The sequence below is a fragment of the Toxotes jaculatrix genome, chromosome 24 (genome assembly GCF_017976425.1).
Source record: "Toxotes jaculatrix isolate fToxJac2 chromosome 24, fToxJac2.pri, whole genome shotgun sequence".
In the NCBI taxonomy this organism is placed as follows: domain Eukaryota; kingdom Metazoa; phylum Chordata; class Actinopteri; family Toxotidae; genus Toxotes; species Toxotes jaculatrix.
Genome location: NC_054417.1, coordinates 681381 through 708494, shown reverse-complemented (window position 1 = coordinate 708494; position 27114 = coordinate 681381). Strand labels below are relative to the sequence as shown.

At 43.8% G+C, this 27114-nt stretch overlaps 4 protein-coding genes across 9 annotated transcripts; 1 reads left to right on the top strand and 3 right to left on the bottom strand.

Annotated features, from left to right (window-relative positions):
• Window positions 1-2215: 2215 nt before the first annotated feature.
• On the top strand, window positions 2216-10225 carry sh3yl1 (SH3 and SYLF domain containing 1). 3 transcript variants are annotated; one of them, XM_041032007.1, is made up of 12 exons: window positions 2222-2240; window positions 2359-2492; window positions 4278-4388; window positions 4569-4682; window positions 5336-5400; window positions 5895-6007; window positions 6781-6909; window positions 7008-7152; window positions 7396-7477; window positions 7560-7631; window positions 8447-8479; window positions 8860-10055. In XM_041032007.1, coding segments are annotated over exons 2-12 (1074 nt in total). In that variant the 5' UTR covers window positions 2222-2240; window positions 2359-2491; the 3' UTR covers window positions 9069-10055. The 3 variants fall into 3 exon arrangements, with proteins under 3 accessions (XP_040887942.1, XP_040887941.1, XP_040887943.1); XM_041032009.1 differs by lacking the exon at window positions 2222-2240 and having other exon boundaries at window positions 2378-2492; window positions 8860-10225; XM_041032008.1 differs by lacking the exon at window positions 8447-8479 and having other exon boundaries at window positions 2216-2492; window positions 8860-10046.
• Window positions 10226-10356: 131 nt separating this feature from the next.
• On the bottom strand, window positions 10357-16625 carry LOC121177677 (solute carrier family 22 member 13). 4 transcript variants are annotated; one of them, XR_005893316.1, is made up of 10 exons: window positions 16199-16625; window positions 15525-15618; window positions 15237-15391; window positions 14161-14329; window positions 13968-14070; window positions 13493-13635; window positions 12681-12892; window positions 12322-12430; window positions 11999-12246; window positions 10357-10704 (listed from the first exon to the last, which is right to left on the bottom strand). XR_005893316.1 is itself a non-coding variant. In XM_041031985.1 (10 exons), exons 1-10 carry the CDS (start codon window positions 16331-16333, stop codon window positions 10617-10619), a joined length of 1464 nt encoding a protein of 487 aa, XP_040887919.1. In that variant the 5' UTR covers window positions 16334-16625; the 3' UTR covers window positions 10357-10616. The 4 variants fall into 4 exon arrangements, 3 of the variants coding, with proteins under 3 accessions (XP_040887919.1, XP_040887917.1, XP_040887918.1); XM_041031985.1 differs by having other exon boundaries at window positions 11999-12250; window positions 15525-15622; XM_041031983.1 differs by having other exon boundaries at window positions 11999-12250.
• A 237-nt stretch (window positions 16626-16862) lies between these two features.
• Window positions 16863-18554, bottom strand: LOC121177715 (uncharacterized protein C1orf115-like). The gene is made up of 2 exons (XM_041032029.1): window positions 18295-18554; window positions 16863-17484 (listed from the first exon to the last, which is right to left on the bottom strand). The coding sequence occupies exons 1-2, from the start codon at window positions 18508-18510 to the stop codon at window positions 17344-17346; spliced, it is 357 nt and encodes a 118-aa protein (XP_040887963.1). The 5' UTR covers window positions 18511-18554; the 3' UTR covers window positions 16863-17343.
• Window positions 18555-20266: 1712 nt separating this feature from the next.
• On the bottom strand, window positions 20267-27066 carry LOC121177655 (transcriptional-regulating factor 1-like). The gene is made up of 13 exons (XM_041031953.1): window positions 26905-27066; window positions 26237-26752; window positions 25314-26138; window positions 25122-25168; window positions 24786-24888; window positions 24260-24653; window positions 23763-23814; window positions 23538-23677; window positions 23352-23455; window positions 22233-22287; window positions 22048-22133; window positions 21846-21959; window positions 20267-20432 (listed from the first exon to the last, which is right to left on the bottom strand). The coding sequence occupies exons 1-13, from the start codon at window positions 27064-27066 to the stop codon at window positions 20397-20399; spliced, it is 2634 nt and encodes an 877-aa protein (XP_040887887.1). The 3' UTR covers window positions 20267-20396.
• Window positions 27067-27114: the final 48 nt, after the last annotated feature.

Here is a 27114-nt window from a genome sequence, read left to right as displayed (position 1 = left end):
GACTTTTTTCAGTCTATGCAGTAAACTATGCAGTAAACGTGTGAACGTGTTGGATAGAAGCTGTTGCAGGAGCAGGTGAGATGAGATAAGAGCAGGTTTGGATGTTCTGCTCCTGGTGGCGCAGGAATCATAAATACCAGACTGACAGCAGAAAGATCCTCCTGCAGCCTGCTCAGCATCATCCTCAGACAGAATGATTAACTGACTTTATGCATATTTCTCTGTTTAAGCTGGAGACACTGAAAAAAAAAAAGAAATCCTTGTAAACGTTGGGACATGAAAAGATGTGATAAAGCTGATGGAAGAAGATGTTTCTTGAGGCAATAAGCTCCAGACTGGTTCTTCCTGAGACCAATTTAATTTTCATAGCTGTTCTTTCTGGCGTCATTAGCTGGACGTCATATCAACAGCCAGCAGTGCCGTGACTGATGGACAAACCAGACGCTGGCATCTCCAGATGGAATAAACAGGACACCGTGTAAATGTGAAAGTCCTTAAGTTGTGTTTTGAACAGTGACGGAGGAAGTGCTCCGCGAAAATAATGAAAATAATGAAACTGCTGCAGTGACGTGAGGAACAGACAGAGTCAGACTCAGAATCTGTCACGGTTCAGATGAAGACTCATCTCTTCAGACCCAGACGTTTAACCTGAGTGAAACTGTCCCTCTCAGCCTGACGTCACTTCGTTCTTCATGTGCCTTCAGAGAGGAATAAAAGAAGAATGTGACCGAATTCGCCTCTTATGCGTCTGACTTCACTCGGCTCTGCTGGGATCAGATCCCACGACTCCATGCTCTCATGTCAACACAGCAACCTCCACATGAACTAAACGAGCCTCACATAGCTGAACTGCTCTGACTTTAAATGCTGGAACTTGATGTTTTTCCCTCTGCTCTTTGGTCACTGACTAATGACTGCTATTATTCTGATCTCACACTCCACAGGTTTTATTCTGGTGTGAAGAAACAAATAACTGTGAGTTAGAAAAGGCTGCTCTGCCGTTATTAAAGAAACCCATTCCCTCGACTCAGTCGGCTCCTGACCTCTGACCTCCCTGCAGAGGGCTCCATAATCAAACGTAACTTCAGCGCGTTAACTGTGAGAAAGCGACGGCCGTCCTGACTGTGGCCAAACATGGGAAGGTTTTCAGTGTCTCTCTGCCTGAATAAACAGCAGTTAGAGAGGAAAGTCTGGGTCAGGGACATTCCTCCACTGATCTGAGACCTGCTGTCTGACCACAACTACATTCATACCTTTTAAATTTGATTATTTTTATCTTAAAATTCTTTGTAGATTTTATAACTTAAAAAATGTTAGATGTGGACAGTGTCTCTGTTCTGTGGATGATGGGAAGTGAAGCCTGCAGGAATCTTTAAAATGAAAGAATGGAAATTCACTTAAAACTAAATCTTATTCATTTGTACCTTTAGATATTTAGACCTTTATAAAGAGACATATTGTATGAACAATAACCTAAATACTGCCACATCAAGAATATCATCATTGAATCTAAAGGTTCAGTTGAAATATATATTTAAATTGGGCCCTGAGCACAGACTCGCAGGCGTCCCAAGAAGCCTATAGAGCTTGTCAAACGCACTGAAGAAGGAGTGGGTGCAATAAATAATATAACAGAATAAACAATAAAACTACAGGACTAACAACAGGGAAGAGAAAACACAAACAGCTAAAATTCCGCTAATAAATGTATATAAAAAAAACCCTAAACCAACAAAATTACAAATACACGGGTATAAATCATCTGATAAGCTTGTCCACAGTGTTTGTGAAGAGACGGGATGTCTCTCAAGCTTTTATGTTTTTAGAGATTGATGCCATAAGTCTGAAGTTCAGACCAGAACAGGGTTATGTTTGGATAAAACTCAAGAAATGTGGCTCTGTGAATGTGCTGTTTACCCATGAGACAGGAATTCTGTCAAAGTATTAGACATCCAAAAATAAAAATATGCTTTCTGTATTATGGACTAAAACATTACAACTCTTCCAGACCGATAAGGCAGCTCGTGTCCAGAAATCAGAAATAAATTAGATGAGAAAGGACTTTCTGCAGACGGAGCAGAGGGACCTGTCTGCCTGGGAGACTGAATTCAGGAGAACCACGCCCAGAGCACAGGAACGCGCCCAGCAAAGCCACCGTCAGACACGGGATCGCGCCCAGCTGACGAGCACTCCTGTCAGGGCTGTCCGCGCGGCGCCTGTCTCCCTGACAACACCTCTCAGTAAATTCATGACTTTCTTATCACCTGTTTGTGTGTGACATCGTCAGTTATCATCAATTAACTCCTCCCATCTGCTTCTACCTGTTCAGGTGTCCTCGATTTTTTTTTTTTACTTTAGTTTTACCTGAAGTATGTGATTTCCGGCAGCACGGGGTGTTGTCGCGAGAACGAGAAGAGAAAGCGGGCTTCCCGCAGTTCACCTGTCCGCAGGTAAACAACCAGAGGAAAGAAAACGAAGGAAAGGAGACAAAAGTAAGTTAATTAAAAGTTAAACTTTGTTCTGTGAACGAGCTGAAGAGTTCTGCTGTCTGTCCACGTGTCCTCATCTTTTCCCTCCGGTCCGTCTCACCTGTCTCTCCTGTTTCCGTGTCTTTTCCTCTCAGTGTTCCAGTTTCACAGGATCTACCTGTTCTAGGTGTGTGTTTGATCTGCGAAGCATCTCACTGTAAAGATAACTCACTGAAGGATCTGGTGGTTTCTGAGGGCACGGTGGTCCTTGAGGAGGTTCTGGTTTCCAGTCCGTTTTTATTCATTCATGAGTTGGTTCTCATCTCAAAGCAGGTTCTCGTAGTATCTGAAGAGGTGCTAGGCTTCCTGGTCGTGTTGGAGGAGGTGCAGTGACCTACACTGAGTTCTGTTGTATCTGTGAGGTTTCAGGTGCCAGTGGCCTTGAGGAAGGTTCCTCTGGTCTTTTTGGTCCCAGTCCTTCATGGGGCGGTTCTGTGGTCACATCAGACTGTGTTTCTGACAGTTTGTCCCTCTCTGTTTGTGGAAAGGAGGGAGGACGAAATATTGAGCTAACATATGATGGATTGCACACGGCTGTTGACATGGCAACATCAGTGTTAATGAGCTGTCGTTTAACACTAATCAGCTCTGCTCTGATTGAGTTTGGGCTCAGGGTCTGTGATTGGTTAATTAGTAATTTAGCAGGTAATTGGCCTGGGGTAAAAATGTGAGGTGTTGTCGTGGCGACAGAGACAACGCCATTCATTCAGATTCGGACAGTGCAGGGACGTCTGTGTGAGTCATTTACATGAGTGAGATGTAATTAAAACAGTTTTAATGATCTTCCTCCGCCTCATGGCAGATGAATGGCTGAGTCACTGCTTCAGAGTGAGCAGTGTGAGGAGAGAACCTCCTCTTAGATGACTACAAGATTCTTAAAGAAATCTAGACCCTTCTCAAAGACCAGCAGAACCTCCTTTCCCAGTATAACCAAACCAGAGACCAGCAGAGCTTCCTCAGAGGTTACTAGAAACTAGGGTTTTGTCCATTTTCCTCCAGCGCCACCATCAGGTCGTAATTTTAATTTGTCCAAAACAAAACAAGGGAGCGAACAGTGTGACTGGAAACAGAACCACTGATCCCGGACTTTAGCCTCCTGCCAGAGTCCCGACCCGGTGACAGCAGAGACCAGTCTGCCAACATGCCTCCTGCTGCAGCCAGCAAATTCCTAACACATGACACAACGCCACACACAGCCTGAACATCCCATCTCAGCTGAGCTCCAACACGCTAACAGAGCAAATACATCAGTGAAACTGCCTCTGGCTGCCGCACACACGCCACAGGAGGATGGAGGCTGGGTGGAGCTGACTGAGCTGAACAAGCAGGAGTCTCAACAGGTGATGGTGTCGCAGGCTGAAACACCTGCCTGCACAGATTATTCATCGGTGGCAGTTTGAAAATCAGTGAAATCATTTTCAAGCAAAAATGACTAAAACTTGCCTGAATTCTGATTTAACATCATGGTCCAGTATCCAAACACGTCAGCTTGGGAAACAGACAGGCAGTTCTGTTTTATTGATACATGATCGACCAGGATAAATCTGCTTTTTAACAACAACACTCTCACAGTTGTTGGAGTTTGCTCAGCTTCTTTCAGCACAGATGTAGATAAGATAAGATCAGCTGAAGTGAACAAGGAGCTCATTGACAAGTTCTGTGACAGAAAATCAGCAGGAGGAGTCAAACCTTCAGGTTCTCCTGAGAAACTTGATGTTTTAATAAACCATATAATTTGTGTGTTTGCAGTGAGTAACCCCATCCCCTCCAACCTGAAGTCAGAGGCCAAGAAAGCCGCCAAGATCCTGAGAGACTTCACCGAAATCTCCAACAGGAACGGGCCCGACAAACTCATCCCCCGTAAGAGAAGACAGACTGTCCTCTTTCATTTTGGCTCAGTGTTCAGAACAAGAAGAAGGCGGAGACAAGTGTCCTGAAGGCAAAAAGAACAGGACGTGGAACAGGGATTAAAATGATGCTTTTTTCTTTTTTTTTTTAAATGTGCGTGTTTAGTGAAACGAGTGTGTTTGTGTGTTGTAGCTCATGTGATAGCGAAGGCGGAGGGTCTGGCCATCATCTCCGTCATCAAGGCCGGCTTCATGATCACAGCCAGAGGAGGCAGCGGCATTGTCATCGCCAGACTGGCCGACAGACGTAAGACCTCCACCCTGAGCCCCTGTCTGTCTGTCCCCTCTCATCCTTTCCTGTGTCGTCCTGTGAGACGGACCTTCGTAAAGCTGCTGAGAGCTCAGGGTCGGCTTTTTCCTTCCCACAGTTTGTGACATTTTGCGTTGCCTCGGTAACAAACAGACACACTCCCTCGGCTCTCCCTGCAGCGTTATGAGCAGCAGTCATCTGACGTGTTGTGCGCTGGGTTGCTGGCGGTGGCGGCCGTCACATTTCAGTGGCCGGTGTCATCGGGCCCAAACCCAGCGAGGATCACCGGACCGGGCTGAGCTGCTGCTGACGCCTCAGCTGCTCTGCAGGCGGTTTGTTGGTTTTCTGGGTTTTTAGGCTGAAGGAGCAGTTTTTAAAAAAAAGTGAAAACACTGAATCAGTTCTTGGTTTAATGGAACCAAAAGGTTTTTCTGCTGTCAAGCTTTCATTAGAGTGATAAAAGGCCCTGACTGAACCTGTGAGATAAATAATCTGTTGTTCTGTTTCACTGGCTGATGTTATCCACCTGTTGACTTTAAAGGTTTAATGATGGAAAGGAAAGGAGAGAAAACACAAAGTGCGTTCCACACAAACCATATCTTTAACCAACATGCCTCTGTCTCTCGGTGTGTGTGTGTGTGTGTGTTCAGGCTGGTCCGCGCCCTCTGCCATCGGCATCGCTGGTCTGGGAGGAGGCTTTGAGATCGGGGTGGAGGTGGGTGAACGTATATAAAATGAATAAAGCTCCAGTGCTGTGTTCACTGACAGCTGTTCTCCACCTGTTGGAGAAGCCGTCGACCAATCAGACGTCTTTAGGCAGAGTGAAGAGCGGGACCGTCAGTTCAGTGTGGATGAGATGTTAGCAGCTGCGCTCACTCTGGTGATCCCACTGTCCGAGTCACTTTAATTATTTACCAACCAGAAATGTTTGAAATGTTTGGTCGATCAGTCGAGTAGTTGGCTGACAGAAAATTAATTGGCAACAGTTTCGATTAAATAAAGAGAAAAGAGGACAGAATGAAGACAGATACATGTGTTAACTACAAGGAAACATCATCTGATTGTAGAACACCAGCTTCCATCAGGCAAATATCAAACTTCAGATGTCAGATTGTCCTTGAACGCATCAGCAGGGAGAGTTTTCAACAACTAGCACCTTTCAGAAGTGAAGTAAATGAAGTAAAGACTGAACACACAAACCCGTCTCAGGTGTCAGATCTGGTGATCATCCTGAACCAGCGAAGGGCCATTGAGGCTTTCACGAAGGGTGGGAATCTGACGCTGGGCGGGAACGTCACCGTCGCCGTGGGACCTATGGGCAGGTGAGCACCTGCACTCTCGCTGTTTGTCTGACTCTTAATTGCCTCTAATCTTTACTTTAGATGTAAATTATAGCTTCGGTTTTAATATTTTATTCTGCCTCGAGATTTACGAGATGTTTAATGACAGTTGTTGTGTTTGTGTTTCGAGGCCTGAAGCAGAAACACAAACTAATTCAGCTTCTGTCAAACCTCTGTGGCAGTTACAACATCAGCTGTGATTTACTTTAGAGGCTGTGATTGATGTGTGTGGTGTTCATTTTAGAATAAGGAGGTCAGTGTTGTTTCAGGGCAGTTCGACAGGTTTTGGCGCGTGTTGGCAGGTGTGTGTGGGCGTGGCCAGGTATTTGACCAGCAGGTAAAAGCTGGCATCACTGCCAGAGTGGCAGTCTATCTGTCTGTTCCTGTTGAATAACTGAGCTGCAGTGTTGGGTAACCATTTATCTCACTTATCTTAGAATAAATGAAACAGAGAACAACTCAGAGAACAAACAGGGACTCTGTTAAAAATAACTCCACTGTGATAATGACTTTGCCTTCGGGATGTAATTGGCCTTTGGCACCAAGATGTGTCATTGAAATTTATAATCAGACAGAATATTACACCAGCACTCTTAACATGGGGAGTCTGCAGCTGTGTCATTTTCTTTGCGCTCTCTGTTCATATTATATTCATGTTAATATTTTTGAATTAAAAAAGAAAGCGTGAGGACGTGTGATTCTGCCTGAGGGGACACCACGCAGATATGGACCTTCTTTATCTTTCTGTTGGTCAGGAATGTGGAAGCAGACGTGGCTCTGCGCAGCACTGCAGCGGTTTTCACCTACTGCAGGTCCAGAGGTTTGTTTGCAGGTATTTCACTGGAGGGATCCTACCTGATCGAACGCAAAGACACCAACCGCAAGTACATACGACGCCCGTCTTCCTGCCGTAATGTCTGAACTCCAAATCAGTGTGTCTCCCTGTCCCTGCAGTGAGGACTTTTGTGTGCTCGGTTTTCAGGTTTTACTCGCAGGACATCCGTGCATCAGCCATTTTAAACGGCGATGTGGAGCCACCATCGGAGTGCTACGACCTTTACCACATCCTGGATGCCTACGCTGAGGCCTACACCACTGACTGGACCAGCAAGCACATGCGTTCAAAGGTAAATGACCACGTGTGCTGTTTGATTATTAGGCAGTGTCTGTAAAAACAACCCACACAGAAAAGCTCACTTTTCAGTCACACATTTCTTCGTTTATTAAATTTCCATCCAGCTTTCTGAAATCTGTCCCCGGTTTCTGATATTTCCGTTTACCGTTGGTGCGTTTCTCTCAGGCCCTTTCCTGCTGTGCTTTTTACACTTATGAGTAAAACCTGTTGTTTGTCTTTGTTTCTGTCTCTACAGTCGTCTGTCCCTCCGTCCAGACCTCCAGCTCCGCCTCAGCAGAGACCGCCAGCCGGTTACAAGCCACCAGCAGCCGACACCGGTGAAGCTTCCACTGAAAACTGAGTCTCATCACATGTGTTGGTGTGTGATGAAACAGTGTGTAATGATCTGTGTGTGTTCAGGTGCACGATCAGGTACAGGAAGTAAAAACGCCCTCTACCCAAGCATCTCCGTCTATAAATCTGAATCCTCAGGTGAGTGTCACCTGCCACCTTTTTCATTCCTTACCTTCTCCTTTCCTTCACTTTATCTTCCCTTCCCTCCTTACCTCCTTCCCCTCCCTTCCTTTCCTACTTTACCTTCCTCCATTACTCCTCTAACACATCCTTAACTGTCTTAACTATCCTTCTGTCTCTTCGTTTCCTTTTCCTCACTCTTACTCTTCCTCGTTTCCTACTTTACCTCCTCCGTTCCCTCTCTGCTACATCCTTCCTGACCTCCTCTGACTGAAGACAGATGATGAGATCAGTGTGTGTTCTCATTTGTACAGTAGCTCACCACAACACACACACACACACACACAGCGCTAACAGCCACAGGATGATTATTAATGGATCGGTGTGTGTTGATATTGGCTGCTTAATCAAGGTCACAAGTTAATACAAGACCTGAGTACACACACACACACTTTTTCTTCTATCTTCACATCTGACAAGGTGTGTGAGTGTGTGTGTGTGAGTGTGTGCGTGTGTGTGAGTGTGTGTGTGTGTGAGCTGTACATTAACAGGATAGAAACATCCTGTTTTCAGTGTTAAACACACACTGCAGTGTTCTTGTTGTGTTTGTGTGCAGTCAGCTCCCTCTAGTGTTCACAGCAGTGACCTGCATCTGCACAGTCATTCAGAATTTTACTAAATGGATGAATGAGAAAACTGAAATAAAAGTTAGAAACGCCTGTAAACACACCTGTAAACACACCTGTCAGCACACCTGTCAACACACCTGTGCGCTCACGCTCACTCTCAGTAGCTGTTGGTTCAGCTTTTGATTCATGTTTTCTTTGTTTCAGGTCAGTTTTCCTCTGGAAACTCTCAGAGCTACGGTACAAAGACAAAACTGAAATTCTGAATTCTGGCTCCAGCTGAAGCGAATGCAACACGTCACATTCATTTAGCACAGTTTGTCCAAATCAGCAACAACATCAACAACTTTTGTTTTTAGAAATAACAACAGCTCTTGGTTATTAAAGCTGAATTAAAGCTTTTATTTTGTAAATTAGTCTGAAATATTTCTAAAATATTCAGTGTGTATGAAGCTGTTATTATATTTTCAGTATCTTTATTGATTTGTAATTAATAATGAACATTTAAAAATGAAAATGTGAAATATTTCTATAAAGGCACAGATGATGTAACTGTGAACTCACATTCTTTCATTGGTTTCTTTAAAAGTAAATTTTCTTTTTTTTTTTTTTTTCCATAGGTGGGGGACCATCAGTGGGCGGGGCCAGCGGACAGATGGTTGTCACGGCGACCCACCCATTCACAGGGCAGCAGCCTGGCGACCTGAGCTTTGTTCCCGGTGACCGCATCACTGTCATCACCAAGACCGAGTCCCAGTACGACTGGTGGGAGGGACAACTAGATGACGGGCGAGTCGGGATCTTCCCCGCCAACTTTGTCACGTACTGATGCCCCCTGGTGGTCGATGCAGGAACTGCAGCTAAACAACACAGGTTTTGGGTAACACTTTATTTCAGGGCTGCAATGAACAATCAGTTAATGGATTTGTTTAGGGTTTAATTACGTTTAATTAAAATTAATTAATTAAAAATGTAGTAATTGTTTAACAGTTTTCTCTAAAACTTTGTGTCAGATTTCTGGGAAACCTAATCATAAATCCATAAGATAAACTGCAAGCAGGTTTTAATTAATTTAAAATTTCACCTCTTTTCATTTTTATAATAATACTTCAAAAGAAAAATACTTTTCAAATCAGATGAAGGTAATTTTACTTTGAAAGGACTGAAGGAAACGTTAAACTTCCGGATTTTGTTCTTCACTTTGTTTGCAGAGAAAACATTTAAAGCTTCACCTCTGGGATCTGTTACTGTCTCCACCTTTAAAATGTCTCCACAGCAGAAAATGGGACGTGGGTGGTGTTAAATATTTATCTGTTTATAGTTTATATATAATGATAATGACTTTTTTAAAGATGACATCAGAATTATTCAATCAGTTTAGTATGATTAAAATAACTGTGGTGCTTTTGGGATTGTTTCTACACATCAGAGGCTGTATTAAGATCAGAAATAAATCTAATTTATAGAACTGTTGCTTTCATTTATGCTTACTTTTGTCTATTTCATCAGAGAAATGTTTCAGGAAGTCACTTAAACCAAATCAAACGTGAACTCATTAATGTTTGAAGTTGAGTACAAGGTTAAAAAAAATCAGTAAGTGTGGAAAGATAATTTAGATGTAAAGATATGAACAAATATCAAGAAAATCCGCCGTGAAACAGACCAGACTAATACAGAATATTGTTTGATCTGTTTCAAAATTTAAACTTTTGTGAACTTAAACCTCGTTAGACTGTTTTAAAATCATAAAAATATCTGTAAAATGAAACGTATACAATGATAGAAAAATGTTTGCAGCAGTGATTTAATGTCTTTGAATCAGATTTACCTTCAGACTGATGAGAAAATCGTTTTTCAGTGTAGTTTCAACTCTTTAAAAGCTTTTAATCACCTCAGTGTCATAACATGATTTAACAGGTGATTGTTAAATGCTGCAGTTCCCTGTTTATCCTGCAGAGGACAACTGCTCTCTTACTGCTCTCTGCCTTTAGGGGGCAGAGTTGTTGTTTAGCTGACCATAAAGACTGGAAACAAAGTCCACCCTCGTTAATGATCATGTTTATCTCATTAGTTTAAGAAGCACACATACAAACCTTTCCTGCTGCTGAAAACTGAATTTCAGCTCAGTTTATTTTCACAGTGATGAAAACAGAACAAAGTGATAACAAAAACACAACATGAGAACAAAACACACAAGTTTTTTGAATTCGTAAAACTCCCCCAGCGTCACCTGAAGACGAGAACGAATCACACGTTTTGGGGCTTCGTTCTCATCTTTTTCTCTCTGACACTGATCCTCTGAAGCTCACTCAGTTTTTTGGTCTTTAAACCAGAATGAAAAACAAATGAAAATGAAACAGTACAGTTAAACTCAGACTCAGACTGTGTGTGTGTTCAGTGTGTGTGTGTCGTCTTTCTCTTCAGGGAGGATCTCTGTTTTCCTGGCTTGGCTGCTCCCCAGCTTCCTGGAAACACACACACCATAAATCAACATAATGATTCACTGTGTGAGATGCAATTTAGTTTCTCTCTGGCAAAGATTTTAAACATGGTTGATCTGTAGGTTTCTGGTTTAAGGTGTTTCAAAAAAAGAAGCTGCCACGTGACTGAAAATCTGGCAGCAGCTGGATCAGCTCCACATGCTGCGGTCGTTGCATGTTTAACCCCAGGAATCCGGGCTCCTTCTGGTTAATATTTCTCTTTTTTCTATACATTCATTTTTGTGTTTCACACTTTTTAAGCTGTCCTCATGTCGGTGTCACAAACTCAGCTGGAAGTCTGACTTATCACTTTGTCAGTTTAACAAAGCTTCAGGAACCAAAAATACCAGAAAAATGACAGAGACACCTGGAAAGATTTACAAATCTCCAGCAATAATCACTCAAAAAATTATTATACAACAGTTCAAGGTTGTAAAAAATATTGTTTCACCATTTATAGAAACAAAAACAGCAGAAAACTGTAGGAAATAAAACCATAATACAGTGTATTTACATGTAGAGTGATTTTTATTGCCGCTTGTTTTGACTGAAAACAGAAATAAAGCTGAAAGAACCACATCAGCGCTTTGAACTGGTTTTCTCAGCTTGTCTCTACATGTGACACAAAGAAGGTTCAGTTACTGTTAATAACCGAGGCTCAGTGTGTTTACTGATGAAGAGCCAGACGTCTTCAGGCTGTCGTAAACCAGCGACCTTTGACAGTTAACGCCTGCAGGGCGAAATTGTGAGAGTTTTAGCTGCAGCTTCAGACTTTTGAGGAAACACTGACAGGAAACAATTCCTGATTCCCAAGTATCTCAAAGTGCTGTGAGGTGAGGCAGGATCTGCAGAGGCTTGTTTTTCTATGCATTACACGTCTTTGATGGTGGAGTGAATCCAGCTTTATGTTTTTATGTTACACTGAAAACCTGTGAAACGATGCTTTAAGTCACTTCAATAACACACAATCAACAATCCTGCCTGACTTTTAATACGATTTTTTAAATTTAGGTTTGTATCTGAGCGGATCTGTGAACCTTCAGGTGTGACATCTAAAATCTCTGAGGCAGAGCAGAGACGCTTTCTGAGGCAAGGTCAGGACCCAGAGAAAAGACTGAGACACCAACAACCTGTCCTCCAGCGGCTGGACAGTCAGTGCTGGAGGCTGCTGGGACCTGAGCTCTCAGCACTGAATTTATAAATATTAAGAAACAGAGGTCGGGCAAAGAAATCTTCTCTGCAGGTAAATAAAATGATATCATTTATGTGTGTTTCTCACCGTGTCCTCCAGAAGGCGTCCAAGCTGGGTGGGCGGGGCCGGGGCTGCCTGTCACAGTCCTCCACCGAATCGGGAAGCGTCACACCGCTGGTCTCTGGCAGCAACAGACACAGGCCACAGCCTACGATTGGCCCACTGCTGTACACGGCCATGGCAGCCAATGAGATTGCCCCGTTTGGGTTGGGCAGAACCAAGGTGTTGACCAGACAGCCGAGGCGGAAACACAGGTTGACCAGGGATACACACCGCTGTCTGGATCATATGGACACAGGTTACATTACATATAACCTGAAGTGTGTGAGTGTGTGTGTGTTATTGTGTACCTGACCACAGTGGGGAACAGCTCGATGCTGTACAGCGTAGAGATAAAGATGGCCGCCAGGATGCAGAGTTTTCCCAGCAGAGCCAGACTCATCACCAGCACTGGCTCACCTGCACATACAATCGATCACTAATCAATAACATGTCAGGTAGACAGTCAGAGCCTTCTCTGATTCCTCAGAGAAAGTTCAGTTCAGAACAAATGTGAGAAAATGACTATCAGCCTAACAGAACGTGCACTGGGTGCAGGGCCAGTGAGAGTTAGTCTGCAGCCTGAGACATTAGGAAGCACAGGAACGGAGAGGTTGGTTAGTTGGGTTTGGTAACAGCACTGGTTAGTCCCCTGACCACTCCTCCTCACCGTTGTATCTGGACAGCAGCAAAGACAGGAAACAGGCAGCCCCGCTCAGGAACAGAGCGAGCATGCTGATTGGTCGTCGGCCCAGGCGAGCCAATGGGACGAGCAGGCAGGGAGCTTCTGATAGGCCGGAGAAGAACTGGGCGGAGTAGACCCCGACGCCAAACGAGCCAATGTTCATACAGATGCCATAGTACGTTAGCGCTGACACTGCACTGCAGGACACAGACAGATTTATAATCTCATGTCTTCTGTCATCATCTTTCATCCTGTCTGTTCCTGCTCCTTTTTAACTTCAGCAAAACTTTATTTTATACGTCTCATAGTTTCTGATAAGTGTCCAGGAAATGAAGTGAGATTTAAGAAGAAGAAAGAAGAAAACAGCCCTTTAAGGACTTGGAACCTGGAAGGAAGGGAAGGTGAGGCCGTTAATGAGACACACCTGTGAAGCAGGTGAGGGGAAAAACTAACAAAGGCACCATGGAGGCAAACAGAGCAGGAGGCAGCTGAAAGTCCTGATCTCTGACCTGCTGGGATGCTCTTCCTTGCCTGGGCTGGATCTTCAGGAAGTTGAGTTAAGTGATAAATCTCTGTTTAGTTGTCTCCTGGCTGCTTATACTCTGTCCTCACTCAGAGTGCTGAGGGGACATCTGATTTGACGGTGGAGCAATGAACTTTAATGTGCTTTATCTCTCTCTCTTTGATGGATGCTGCGCTGTACATTTATTGGACTAACTGGTTAAAGTGCACAGATCAAAGATTCATATAAATTGATATATTATTTTTGCAGCTCTTGCAAGTAACCTGTGTGTTACCTCAGGTAGCTCATGATGAACAGTCGCAGCAGGATAGTTGGGTGTCTCAGGTGAATGATGTCACTGGGGGCGTGGCCTCCAGGTGCTTCTTCCCTCTGAGCCTCGGTGGATTTCTGCAGGTCAGACCAGGCCGAGTCCAACAGCTGCACACACACACACACACACCATTGATCAGGATGCTTCCTTGGTCACTGAGCAGTTGATTACAGGACCAGTCTGATGTTAATCTTTAGTTATTGTTTTTTTGTTATATTGTTTTATGGATTTTCTACATTTCTGTGAGCCTTGAGTCATGAGTTGTTTAATTCTTGATATTTTCCAGGCTAATTTTGTAAACATCTTGTGGATATGGACGTTCTGCTCAGAATGAATGGAGACATTCATTGTTGGTTTGGGTCTTTTCATGGGATTAGATGACAGTAAGACAATTATAAACTGTTGTATTTGAACTGTAACTAAGTGTTTTTGTGTTTACCAGGTCAAGACACTGTTCATCTGCAGGGCTGTTTCTACGGTAACGGTCCAAAACATCCGTCCTCCTCTTTAGCAACAACCAGCGGGGAGACTCCGGGATCGAACTTGGAAAAACAGACAAACAAATGTAAACTAAATCTCATGCATTCCAAAAATGGTAGAAGCCAGACACATCAACAGGTGTGTGCATCTACAGGTAGAGCGGCAGACAGATGAGCTGTGGCAGAGCCAGCGACAGGTGCAGGTGTGTCCAGGTGGGGCTGAGCCAGGCCAGAGGAGCTCCACCCATCGTCCCCAGGCTGAAGCAGAACGGCAGGAAGGCTGACGGCCAGAGCCGAGCAGCGGGAGGAGTCCACTCTACTGCTGCAATGCAAACACAGGCAGGTTCATTTTAATTGTTGTTTTTTAATATAGCCACTGACCTATGCTTGATATGGATTCATTACATTTGATTATTGAGGGGTTTTTTTTAGCGTTCTTACATTTTATAAACAAAACAATCAGGAAAATAATCAGCAGGTTAATTGATAGTGAAAATAACTGTCAGTTGCTGCCCTGCAGTTCTTTCTTGTTGCTTACTATCCAGCATATACACCAATGACAATGAATCTGTGACAAGATAAAACTGTGGAATCACATCAAGTCCAGTTTGGACTTGTGGAAGTCCTATACCCCAGGAAAAAACCAGATGTGAATACAATGCTGCCCTTCGTAGATTGCACTCTCCATCTGCCTCTAAAAACCACTTCTTTTCACTGTGATGACGATGAAGCACCATGTAAGAGAGACCTGAGACCTGCAGCAACACAGGGTCATGTCTTACATTCTAAATGGATTTCACTCCTCCTTTGACCACATTCCTGAAAACCAGATCTCAGCAGAGGTCAAAGAGCTGCTGGAAGCCATCTTGCTTCATTAGCACTCAGGTTGGTCAGCATGACTTTATCTGGGACACGTGTTCTTTATCAGCCATGCATGTGTGAATGTGCCCCTCCATGGTCCACTAAAACTCACCGGACAACCGGTCAACCACAGCTCACTGACGTCTGTGAGGTGCTTTGATAAAAAATAGTCTTCAATCAAGGAGGTTACAGTAAAATACCACAACTTTTCTCAGAAGAGAAAAAGGGAAAAATAAAAGGAAAGTGAAGACATGAGAGAATAAATTAATACAAATGGAATGGAAGAAGCATATCCCTCAAGTGCATCTTTCATTTCCTGATTTCATACTCGTTTTCATTCTCTTGTGTTGTGTACATGTTGTTGTTACCCAGGCTGAAGGAGCAGATGTTGATGCAGCAGCAGCAGACGCCTGTGAGGCAGCGAACAGCGAGGAAGAGGGTTGGCTGAGGAAGGATGGCGGGCACAAGGCCACACAAAGCGTGGACACACAAACACACCAGCAGCACCGGACGCTTCCCGTACCTGTGCACACAGTACAGGAGCACATCCACATCAAGGTATCACTTTGCTATTATAACAATAAGTGACAACTGTCTTATCTTGAAATTTTATGTATGTACAATTAGTGAGTTATAATGAGTTAGGTGTGATATACCTGTCAGAGATGGCTCCTCCAATCAGAGAGCCCAACAGCAGGCCGGCCATGAAGAGAGTCTGACCATACGACAACCAGTCTGTCCAACCACACACTGACTGACACACACACAAAATTAAATTATTAAGACTGTTACTCACAAAAAATGTTTCAAAGTCCAAATTTCCTTTTATGGATGACTAACCGTCCAAAACTCAGATTCAGTTTGCTATAAAACAGAGAAAGGCTGCCAGTAGTCAAAAGCTGTGTTAGTTGTGTGGGCCTTATGCTTGGAAAATGATTTATTTTATTTTTTTTTCCTTGTTTGATTTTAGCTAGGCTAGTTTCCCACTGCTCAGTCCTTGTGCTAAGCTAGGCTAACTGGACTTATCAGTAATTGGATGCACACACATGTAACTGATGTGCTTTCTGACTCTGGGTAAGATGACTGACAGATATCACAAAAATATTATCTTTTCCTTTAATATTTGACAGAAACAGCTCATTGAGGGGCTGGGGTTGCTCATTAACACTGTTAATCTGTGCAGTAATCTGTTGTGTAATGAGTTTTTCACTGTAAATGTGTGTATGGATTTCATAGTTTAAAAATATCTTAAGAATATTCACAATAATGAACTGTATTTATAGTATATGAACAATAAAACTTTAAAATTGCAGGAATTTCATTCCATCACCACTGACGTCTTGGTCCCCGCTCCCAGTCCTCCAATCGGCTTCGCCTTCTGAAACTTCCCCGTGTTGTGATTGGTTGCTCCCCGCGTTCGTTGGCAACGTTCCATCCGAAGTGTCCGAGCCGGTGCCGTTGCCATGGCGACACGTGGAAGCGGCGATAACGGCGGTGAAAATGTCGAGGAAGAACAGGAAAGATGTGAAGACGAAGACCAGAGAGAGACGCCAGTAGACGGAGACCTGCAGCGGAGACATCACCCCTCTCGGGTACAGTACAGATGTGTTGCTTCTTTTGACGTCCTCGGCTTTTGTTTTAGTTTTAAATTGAAAAACAAACTTTTCAGGAACACGCCATCTTGTTGCAGCCTTTCTCTGAGCTCTGGAGTCTTTCTCCGGTTGAACAGCTGCTGCTGTCACCAGGATATGTGTTGACTTGCCAGACACAGACAGACAACCACAGGGGGTTCAAATTTAAAGTGAACTTTGATCTACAAGTTTTCTCCCCGCCCTTTTCCCTCATAAGGACAGGAGGGAGCAGGAGTGTCCTCAGTGCGGCGGTACAGCGACACCATGTGGCGTGGTGATGTGTTACAGCGTTATTAATAACGCTTTAAAAATAACTGGGTTTTTGGGGGGCGGGTAGCAAAGGACAGAACGAGGAGGTAAAGTCAATAGTACACATTATGTTATATTTGATATTAAAAGCATAATATAAAAAAGGCATTCAGACAAAAATTATGGTATACATCACAAAAAGTCAGATATTATGAATACTTACAAACTCAGGGTAAACACGTCAGTCAGAATAATTTAACTGTCACCAAAACACAGTAGAAAGAACAACAAGAAATTTTACAGAATTTTCTACTTTGCTTTTAGTGTTTAGTTCATAGTAAAATTTGAATCGTAAAGAATTGTAGTTTCTGCAAATTCCTACATTCTAATAAACAAGACCTGTTTATTAGGATGTCTGTTCAGACCTGTGAAATTTCCATTAAAAGTGACAGAAGTTTATGTTTTCTTCTCATATCACAGTCAAATTATGTCACTATAAACCATCAGGCACTGGACCAGAGAACGACCAAAGAAGGTAATATGGCACCCCCTTTTAAGGTCTCTATACTCAGGAGTCTGTTGTTTTTCAGTCCCATCATGCTTTGCTGCCAGTTCCTCGATTAACCTCCGTCACCACTGTGGCCATAGCTGAAAGAGGCGTGGAGTAAGTGGAAGCCATGTTCTGTAACCCGGCCATCAGACAGCGCCAGCTGAAACGCAGCGCCTTCCCAACATTCTGCCGAAGAGAAAGCACATCAGTCATCAGAGTATGTGCTCACTGAGGAATACTGTTTCTGTCCTTACAGCGAAGCAGCCCAGAGGGAAAAGCCTGTGCATGTCAGCCTCTGACTTGTAACTGTACACGTAATTCAGATGATAATGATATTTGGCAAACGTCAACAAACTCTTGGTCCTCACAGGTCCAACTCTGCTACAGTCACCCATCACAGTGTGTTCTAATGACACTCCTGTACAGTAGCCATCAATCGTATTGATGGTTCTGTCTTGTCAGTGTTTATTGATTAAGAATGAATAAGGAAGAATAACTGAAGTTAGTTTTTTTGTTCTTCTCTCTCTCCAGACGACGTGTGAACACAGAATGGGACCCCGAGTCTCTGCAGTGACCCCTGAAACCCACTCAGAGCTTTGGCTCTTCCTTGGTATGTTCGTGATCATCTGATCGTAAAGAGTTTTACTGCAGTACAACTCAGATTTATCATGCTGATAGAGTGATCTCTGCTCCAGTGTGTCGGGGTCAAAGGTCAGACTCACACCGTGGAGTCAATGTGTAACATTCAACATACTGGTGTACTGTTGGCAAACAGGATGTAAATTCAGTTATATGTGTACTTTTAGTACACTCAGATGCTGATGCAGGTTTTAACATGTCATTTATTTATTTCACTTGATGTTTTAATAATGTAATTAATGATAGTGGTAATAGTAATGCACTTAAATAGTTTATTTTCCGTCTCTATTCTCCTAATTTATCACAGTTTTCTGTGACTCTGCGGAGGAGGAGGAGTTTACCCACTCCTGTTCTTACCTTTCTGTATTTTTTGTACTTCCTCTTCTTCCTCTTCTTCTCTTCCTCCTTCCTCTTCCTCCTCTCCTCCGGCGTCTCCTCTCTCTCTTCCTCCACCTCCTCAATCAGAGGTTCGTATCTGTCCGGCAGCACGGAGAAATAAATCTCTTTGGAGGTTTTCTGTTTCTTCCCCGCTGGAGGAGCTGCCTCCTCCTCTGTCTTCTCCTGCGCTCCCATCCCTCGTTCTTCCTCGTCTGTCACTGTCGGCTTCTTTCACTCATCTGACCTCCTTATTTTCGGGCAGGAGGACCTTTGGAGTGAGGAGGAGTCAAACTTTATTAGTAGCCTGAAGCTGATTTCAGACACAGGAAACTCTGAGCTTTGACATAAAACACACTAAAGGCAGGATTAGAAGAAGAATGTGGAGATTTGTCTGGTTTATTATTGCCTGCTTGAATTTAACTGCACTTTTTAAAGTTTTACCCCAAAGTTTGACTCTGAACAGAAGTTTGTGCAGCAGCTGGTGTTTCTGATTCTCTGCTGTTTGTTTAGCAGAATAAACACAGAAACTTCCCACTGAGACACTTAAGTCAACATTAAAAACTAGAAAAACATGTCACATAGAAAAAGTGTAAGATTGCTGGAAGCTATTTTTCAAAACTGTCAATAACTGAAAACATTTAGACTTTAATGTGTTAGGCTGTAAAAGGCTGTCATAAAATATGTTAGTGAACCGCAAATACCGACAGACCAACCTGTGTTTGAGTCTTTTAAAGGTAAAGCTCAATATTTATTCACTTTTCTTTCTGCAAGTCAGAGTTTAAGGTGGATATCAATCTTATATTTTCCAGTTAAGTACACAGCTGGAGTCAGGACTTGGTTAGCTTAGCATAAAGGCTGGAAGCAGATGGGAACTGTCAGCCTGGGTTTGTCCACAGAAGTTGTTTTATCTTATTTTTTAAATCTGTGAACAAGCAGAAATGTATGTCTGTGCAAGTTCTCATTCACCCAGGTGAAACCATGATCTCATTTTAGGTTTGGCCATGCAGTGTAAGTCATACAGTATAATTTCTACAGACAGAACAGACAGAAAGCCTGAGGCGTCGTGTTTTTCTCTCTCTCTCTCTCTTTCTCTTTTTTTTCCTGGCAGTAATAAGTCCATATCTGTTCAGCACTGAGACCCAGAGGGAGAAGACACAGAAAGAAAGATGGGAGGATTAAGGAAGAAAAACAATATCCCAACATACCTGAAGCTGAAGACTGAACAGAATCAGAGCTGCTGCCTCACAGTCTGACAGAAAACACTTATGGTACATGATATTTTGCAGAAAGAAACAAACTGTTCCCTGCAGAAATGGCATTCAGTGATTTTTATTTCTTCATTACAATGGACATTCAACCAGAGGTAGAACAGAAAACTTAAATATAAAAAATAGAGACAAGAATGATTTTTGTTGGAATTTTCCTTTACCGTCTTAATACATTTTTAGTAATGCAACAACATAGCTTCTGATACCACGGGAGCAAACTGGGAATGTATGGATTATATATGAATATATGGAACACTTAAACATGAACTGAGTGAACTGAGAAGCACTAAACCTGGAAGTAAACCATCACAGTTTTTTGCAGTTTTAACCTTAAGAACAAAACCTGTGTGTGTGTGTCTGTGTGTGTGTGTCTGTCTGTGTGTGTCTGTCTGTCTGTGTGTCTGTCTGTCTGTGTGTGTGTGTGTCTGTCTGTGTGTGTCTGTCTGTCTGTGTGTCTGTCTGTCTGTGTGTGTGTGTGTGTGTGTGTGTCTGTGTCTGTCTGTCTGTCTGTCTGTCTGTGTGTGTGTGTCTGTCTGTGTGTGTCTGTCTGTGTGTGTGTGTCTGTCTGTGTGTGTGTGTGTGTGTGTGTGTCTGTCTGTCTGTGTGTGTGTGTGTGTGTGTGTCTGTCTGTGTGTGTGTGTGTGTGTGTGTCTGTGTCTGTCTGTGTGTGTGTGTGTGTGTGTCTGTGTCTGTCTGTCTGTGTGTGTCTGTCTGTCTGTGTCTGTCTGTCTGTGTGTGTCTGTGTCTGTCTGTCTGTCTGTCTTTGTGTGTGTGTGCCAGCAGGTAGTGTGTAGCTCCAGTCCAGTCCGGAGTTCACGATGCATTGTGAGATCTGGATGACCTCTGACCCTGGAGACACAAAGATGAAAAAGGGCAAGAACAGAAGTGAGTCTTTATCACTATAACGACATAAATAGTCATAACTGTGATCAGATTGTTATCAATAACCAGAGACTCATCAGTTCCTCTTTGCTCTTGAACAGAAACTCACCTTAAACCTGAAAAATACTGGACCTGACGGGACTTCATTTCCAAGACTTACCTGTACCTTTCAGGTAAAGGTACACTGTAGGGTACGTATAGAAGTGCTGACACCTTCGACCACATAATGTGTAAAATACCAGTTTGAAAAATGAAAGATCAACCCACTGAACAACATGGAGAGAAGACATGTGACTCAGAGCTGCCTCCTGATGAGCTGTATTTAGTTCCACAGAATCAGAAGCTAAACTGAAACCAGCCCACAGGAAGCTGAAGTGGATCAGACAGATGGAAATCTAAATGACGTACAGAATGAAGCTGATAAACAAAAAATCTACGAAGTCGACCAAACTGATCAGAACAACACTGACGGAAAATTAAAGTTGACTCATTGAGGTCTGACCGCACACACACACACACACACTCTGCCTATCTGAAATGTCACATCACGGTTTGTTCAGAAACGTGACGGCTCTGACAGGAAGTGTGTGTTTCCATGTGTGTATTTTGTGTTTCAGTGTGTGTGTGGAGTGATAACAGGAATTTGGTTTCAGTGGTTTTTATTCATTCAGCCTTTAGTTTCATTTGTGTTCACACCGACTGAAGTTACTGACCTGAAACGCTGAACCAGCCGACTCGACTGGAACTCACTGTATCTGCACTTACACTTCACTCACTTGTTACTGAGCTCTAACACTTTCATGTGTTCAGAAAGGTTATGAGCAGATATTTAGTGTTTATCAATCTGCAGTATTTATAAAGACATTTTATATTATAACAGCTGAGTTTTACTTTATTCTCATTTTCTTTATCTGTTTATTCAGAAGCTTCCACTCGTGTCTCCACAGGAGGAGTTAGAGTTGTAAACAATGCATTAACATAAATGTGCTAATGGAAATTGTAATAGATAATAAGAACCTGTTTATCAATTTTTTATTCACGTACTGAAAGGACTTGATGTTATCCTTGTAAAAACTAAGCCTGCAAAAGTCTCCATTTAATCACGTCTGTCTGTAACTGAGCCCTAAAAGCTTTAGCTTCTTTTTGTGTGCCAACATGCTGGACCACGCCTCCTGGTGCTCGGTTTGGACGTGGTTGATCTTAGGGAGCAGCCAGTTAGCTGCTGAGATGATGGGTAAGTGATTTCTACCTAAACAAACTCTCAAAGCCTCATTTGATCACTCATTATTAGACACAGAGTGAAAACAGATTGTGGACAGCAGCCTATGTAAGAATGTAAACATGGTTCATATAGGAGGTCATCCTCCCCTTGTTTCTTACATTTGTATTGGGCAGAGTGACGGTCAGCCCAGCCGGGGTCCTCGCACTCAGACTCAGTTTCTTCTTCCACAGATAATAGAACTCCACACACTGAGAGAGGGACTTAGTCTGGACCTGAACACACACACACATATAATAACAGATTACAGATCATTCACAGTGTCCCAGAACGAGCTGATGTTTGAACTGAGATTAAACTCACAGCTCTCTGGACACTGCTGAAGTCTTTATGATGGAGCTGCAGGGATTTAACCAGCAGCCTCATCTCTGCTGCAGTCCAGCTCACACCTATAATGCACATTTAATACAATATACATCTGTTATGCTTCCTTAAACCTGTGCATCATCAAACATTAATTTGAATCAGATATAAACATCGATGTTGACCTGTGTGGTGGTTGTTGGAAGCTTCAGGAGTGGAAAGTAGCTTCTCCACTGTCAGCTGCAAGACAGAAACAACCACTGAGTTTAGTGTCACGTCGGCCATGGACTTACATCATATTATATGTCCACTAATATTAATTTTCATTCTGTGTTCTAGATTTCTGTATTTCTGTTTTCTCTGGGCTCATTCAGAAAGAGGTGATGTCAGGTACAGAACAGCAGCAGCTGTAACAGATCTGATGACATTTGGTGGATTATTTCGTTACTGTCGATCAATTCTGATCAAACCACATCCACAAAGTCCTGATGAAGCCGATTAGCTGGTTTTTTTAGTGTTACAGTCTTTATAAAGATGTTTTGGGTTTTTTTTTTGACTGTTGCTGATAGAAAAATACTTGAAGAATTGAAGCTCAGGATCCAGGGTCTTTCAATACAGACCCTGGAGTTGGGACGTGGTTAGCTTAGCTTAGCACAGAGTTTAAAGTTCATTGTGCACTTAGTGACGCCTCTAAAGCTCACACATCAACATGCATCTCATTTGTTTAATCTGTGCACAAACAGAAGTGGGAAAAACTGTATTTGTGGCCTGGAACTGTAAACAACAGTCGGCGCAGTGACTCTGTGCAGCTTCCTGTGTCACTGTGAGCTTGTCGCCATCGTGTCTGCACAGAAACTAAAACCAAACCCAGCCCTCACTGAACATATCTGACGACCTGTGCTGTCGCCAGAATCACTGGGTGGATGGATTCATTGCATTCTGCCAAGAAATAGTTCTCGTGTGTTACTGCGCCACCTATCAACACATCTGACATGTTTCCTGTTTGATCATGTTAGACGTGTTAGTAGGTGTATTTTTTTTACTTCTGTGGATAGAACCAGGCTAGCTGTTTCCCCCTGTTTCCAGTCTTTATGCTAAGCTAAGCTAACCACGCCCTGACTCCACTTCTGTACTGATATCCATCCGAGCATCTTATTCTCAGTAAGAAGGCAAAAGTGAATTTCCTAATAATGCACAAACAAATTTCAAATTTGTGTCTGTGCTCCTCCTGCATTATGTGAATGTGTTCACTGTCCACAGCTCAGAGTTTAGACTGGGGAACCAAACAACCAATGAGATTTTACCAGAAAGTCTCCTCTGCACTCTGATAGGACGTGGAGGGCGTACTCTGGGCTGGCCCCGCCCCCTGGTACAACACTGGATCGAGCCATCGTCAACAGAGCGTCGACTGGACAAACAAAATGTCAATCACTAAATAATCAAGTCGCAAACATGATTATTGTAAGGATAGCAAAGATTTCTGTGTTTACCTCTCTGTTGACTGACAGGTTTCTCCAGCTCGGCCCACGGCGTCCACAGCGGCAGTGCCTTCTCGGAGTCGGCATGGGCGTATTTATGGTTACAAAAGGATGGGATTTCAGCCTGGAAGGCCCGCCCCACGTTGATCCTTCTGTGATTGACAGCTCAAGGTTATCAGGTGATCAGGTAGTGATGTCATTGCAGAAATTATTTGTTATGAGGTGAATTTTACATACGGCTTATTGAGTCTTGTTGTTAGTGTCTCCGTGGCAACGTCACCGAGTCCATCTTCAAATCAGAGATGGAAAAACTATAGTATCACATCAGTTGTTTTCAGTCAGCAGAGGTAACAGTTTGAGTTTCAGTCCCGTATTGCTCAGTTTTCATATCAGTTCAGCATCAGAATGTTTTCAGTTTATAGATTCTGTTGGAGTGATATAACAAAGTGTTCATGTAAAGGATGTAAAAACAAAGGGGTCGGCTTTTGGAAAGAAAAAACACATTTCTTTCCTCTGATTCTGATGATCCTGTTTAGATTTTAATAAACCCATCATCTTCCTCTAGCGCCACCTGTGGGACAAGCTTTTAATTATTTGTTTTTAAATAATAATTATTAATATTTTAGCTCCAGTTCTGGTGAGCCTCTGAGAATAGCCAGAGTTGTTGTATTTGAAATGAACAGTGCAGCCTCTAACTGTTGCTCGCAGAATGTTGTAATGACGTATTGACTTACTCTGTGTGTTGTGAAGCTGTACAGTTTGTACTCTCTGCTGCCTCCTGGTGGCGAGGGAGCAGTACAGCCCTGGCCCCGCCCTGAGCGGACATAGCATGGGCGGAGGGGTGTAGTGACCTCTGCCTCTGTCAACCACTCCATCACCTCTGACAACTGCTTCATGGTCCTCATCGCCTCCACCAGCAGCCGATGCATCACACCTGGTGACCGCTTCCTCTTCTTCCAGGTGCATTAGGCTGCGGTAGAGCACAGAGCCTCCGGTGGCTGGAGACAGGCGACTGCATGTCCTCTGTCCACTTCTACACGCCTTAGATGTGCCTCTGGACTGGACAGGCACAGAGACTGGCATCACCATGGAGCCCGAGGACTGGGCAGGTGCAGAGGAATCCCCACCCTGGAGACGAAAGACACTGCAATGTCATTATGGGGATTCAGCTCCCACATGTGGAGCTTCCGTCAAGGTAAAGGTGAGTCAATGCTTAGTCGTCATACATGACAAAAACATGTCTTTTGTTTCAGTGTGGACCTTTTTCAGCCATGTCGCTGCTCTGAAGCCGCTGTGGGAGCGCATGTGACCGTTCAACGCCGGCAGACTCCTGAAATCACGCATGCACACTGTACACAGCAGCCTGACACACACACACACACACACACACACACACACACACACACAGTAGATGACATTATATACGAGTTTTGTTAATGTGGGAAGTTAAATTGTTAAAAACAGTAACAGACCACTCTAAAGATAAAATTAGTAAGTATATAAAACAATCTGTAACTGCAATACTGAGAGGTGAAGATCCAAAACCAGCCCACGTCATCATCATCATCATCATCATCATCACTTCCTCCACATTACCTGCAGTCTACAACCTTAGAGCTGTTTTCAGTTTGTGGCCTTTTCATCTGAAAATGAACAGGAAAGATTGAAATGAATTATTTATTCAGTTCTTTCCATACTTATTTTTTATTTACACTTATTTCCTCACATTATAACTGATAAAAAATTAACCAGTATTAGCTCTGAATATGTTTTGCATATCAAACACACCCAGGTCCAGTCTGGTTGACCGCCTCCTCTTCCTCCTCTTCTTCCCCCTCCTCCTCTTCCCCCCCCTCCTTTCCCTGTATTTCTTCCTCCCTGTCCACACTCCTCTGTCCAGATCAGTCCAGTGGTGAGGCTTGGAGACTGGACAGCACCGCTGACGTTTTGTCCTCGTCCCTGTGGCGAGTAATTGGTCTGTAAGCTGCTGGCGGCGTTGAAGAGGCCAGTCTGGTCCTGGATTGGCTCGGTTTGACTCGGGAGGAGGTGTTGGCCTGTCTGATGTGGGCGGCATTGACTGGGTTCAGAGCTCAGAGTGTAGCTGTCAGACTCATGGAGACAGGAGCTGAGAGGTTGATCTCTGTTCAGCTGTGTCGACGTTTGTGTGTGAAAACCCAATCTCTCATTCCTGGGGTGCATTTGAGGACCAGGGCTGGAGATGGTTGGGGTTTGTGGGTAATGAGGACTTGGACCAGGGGTAGAAGGACTACAAAAGGCCTGTGTGGCATTACCGTCATGGTACGTGTGAGGGAAAGACTGGGCATTGGAGAAATCTTCTGTAGATGATGAGCTGAACTCCATGGAGCTCCACCTCCCCAGGGCAATTCCTCCAGACAAGGAACCCAGTGGAGTGCACTGCATCTGGGCCAGAGTTGGCTCCAGAGGCCCCCAGGTGTCCTGACCTGTAACAAGTGTGTCACCGTGTCCATACATGCCACTGACATGGAGTGGGTGAGTATTAAAAGGCATGTTCTCCAATTCATCCCCACTCTGAGTCACACCAGTGCCGAACTGGTTCTGGTTCTGGAGATCTAGGTGTGCTGTGGCCTGGTTCTGTTTCAGATCAGAGATACAGAGATTATTCTGCAGTGATCGTAATCATTGGCAGCTCTGGCTCTCGTGGTGATGGAGTAGAATAGACAACAACTTACCTGGTAAGAGTAACTGTGGCTGTTGAGTAGGCAGGAAGGTTCTGAGGGGTGTTCAGATTTGTTCCACTGTGGGTTATTTAAACCTGGAGTGAGTCTGGAGAGGTGCTGCTGGGACGGGACAAGGGCGTAAGGGGATGTTATCTGGGAATGAGGGAGGTGGTGAGAGGTCGTTACATGGGTCTGATGAAGGGGGTAAGAAAGGTTTGCCTGGGACTGGGCGATATAGGGGGTTACCTGGGAATGGGGGGCATGGTGAGGGGAGGTTATCTGGGCCTGAGGAAGGAGGTGAGGGGAGGACACCTGGGGCTCAGGTACAAAGTGAGGGGATTTTACCTGTGTAGAAGGGAGGTGAGGGGAAGTTGTCTGGGGGAGAGGGAAGTGAGGGGAGGTTGTTTGAGGCTGAGGGAAGTGAGGGGATGTTACCTGGGGCTGGGGGAGGTGATGAGGGGATGTTACCTGGGCATGGGAGAGGTAAGAGGAGGTTACCTGGGGCTGAGGGAGGTGAGGGGAGGTTACCTGGGGATGAAAAAGTTCATAAATATGTAAATTGAAAATAAGCAAAGAAATATATAAACTAGGGATAGTGCATAAATAAGTGAAAAAGTATCTAAGTAAGAAGAGTACATGTAAAGAAGTACATGCAAGAGTACAAGTAAATGAATAAGAACCTTAGCATGAGGAGGGTTTCCATGGTTCCTGAATGATGAGGGGGAGGAGAGGGGAGGAGGCGAGGAGATGAAAGGAGGTGACTGGGACAGAGCGGAGTGATTGATGATGAGAGGAGGAGAGGACGAGGAGAATGTCCACAGGTCAGACATGTTGTCATGCATACACACACCTGCTAACACTGAGTGTGAGTGTGTTAATTTGCATTATGA

Bases quoted from the DNA above. Each gene is read 5' to 3' on its own strand.
- LOC121177655 (XM_041031953.1), bottom strand. From the start codon at position 27,066: ATGCATGACAACATGTCTGACCTGTGGACATTCTCCTCGTCCTCTCCT. The intron at 26,753-26,904 runs GTTCTTATTCAT...TTTCATCCCCAG, and splicing joins GAAACCCTCCTCATGCTAAG to GTAACCTCCCCTCACCTCCC. The intron at 24,889-25,121 runs GTAATGTGGAGG...TGTGTGTGTCAG, and splicing joins TCTAAGGTTGTAGACTGCAG to GCTGCTGTGTACAGTGTGCA.
- sh3yl1 (XM_041032009.1), top strand. The intron at 4,683-5,335 runs GTAAGACCTCCA...GTGTGTGTTCAG, and splicing joins CGCCAGACTGGCCGACAGAC to GCTGGTCCGCGCCCTCTGCC. The intron at 7,478-7,559 runs GTGAAGCTTCCA...GTGTGTGTTCAG, and splicing joins GCCACCAGCAGCCGACACCG to GTGCACGATCAGGTACAGGA.
- LOC121177677 (XM_041031983.1), bottom strand. From the start codon at position 16,448: ATGTCTCCGCTGCAGGTCTCCGTCTACTGGCGTCTCTCTCTGGTCTTC. The intron at 12,431-12,680 runs GTGAGGAGGAGT...TTGTATGTGCAG, and splicing joins GCTGCTGTCCAGATACAACG to GTGAGCCAGTGCTGGTGATG. The intron at 12,251-12,321 runs GTACACAATAAC...CATATGATCCAG, and splicing joins CTGTTCCCCACTGTGGTCAG to ACAGCGGTGTGTATCCCTGG.
- LOC121177715 (XM_041032029.1), bottom strand. From the start codon at position 18,510: ATGGGAGCGCAGGAGAAGACAGAGGAGGAGGCAGCTCCTCCAGCGGGG. The intron at 17,485-18,294 runs GTAAGAACAGGA...TCTCTTCGGCAG, and splicing joins AGTACAAAAAATACAGAAAG to AATGTTGGGAAGGCGCTGCG.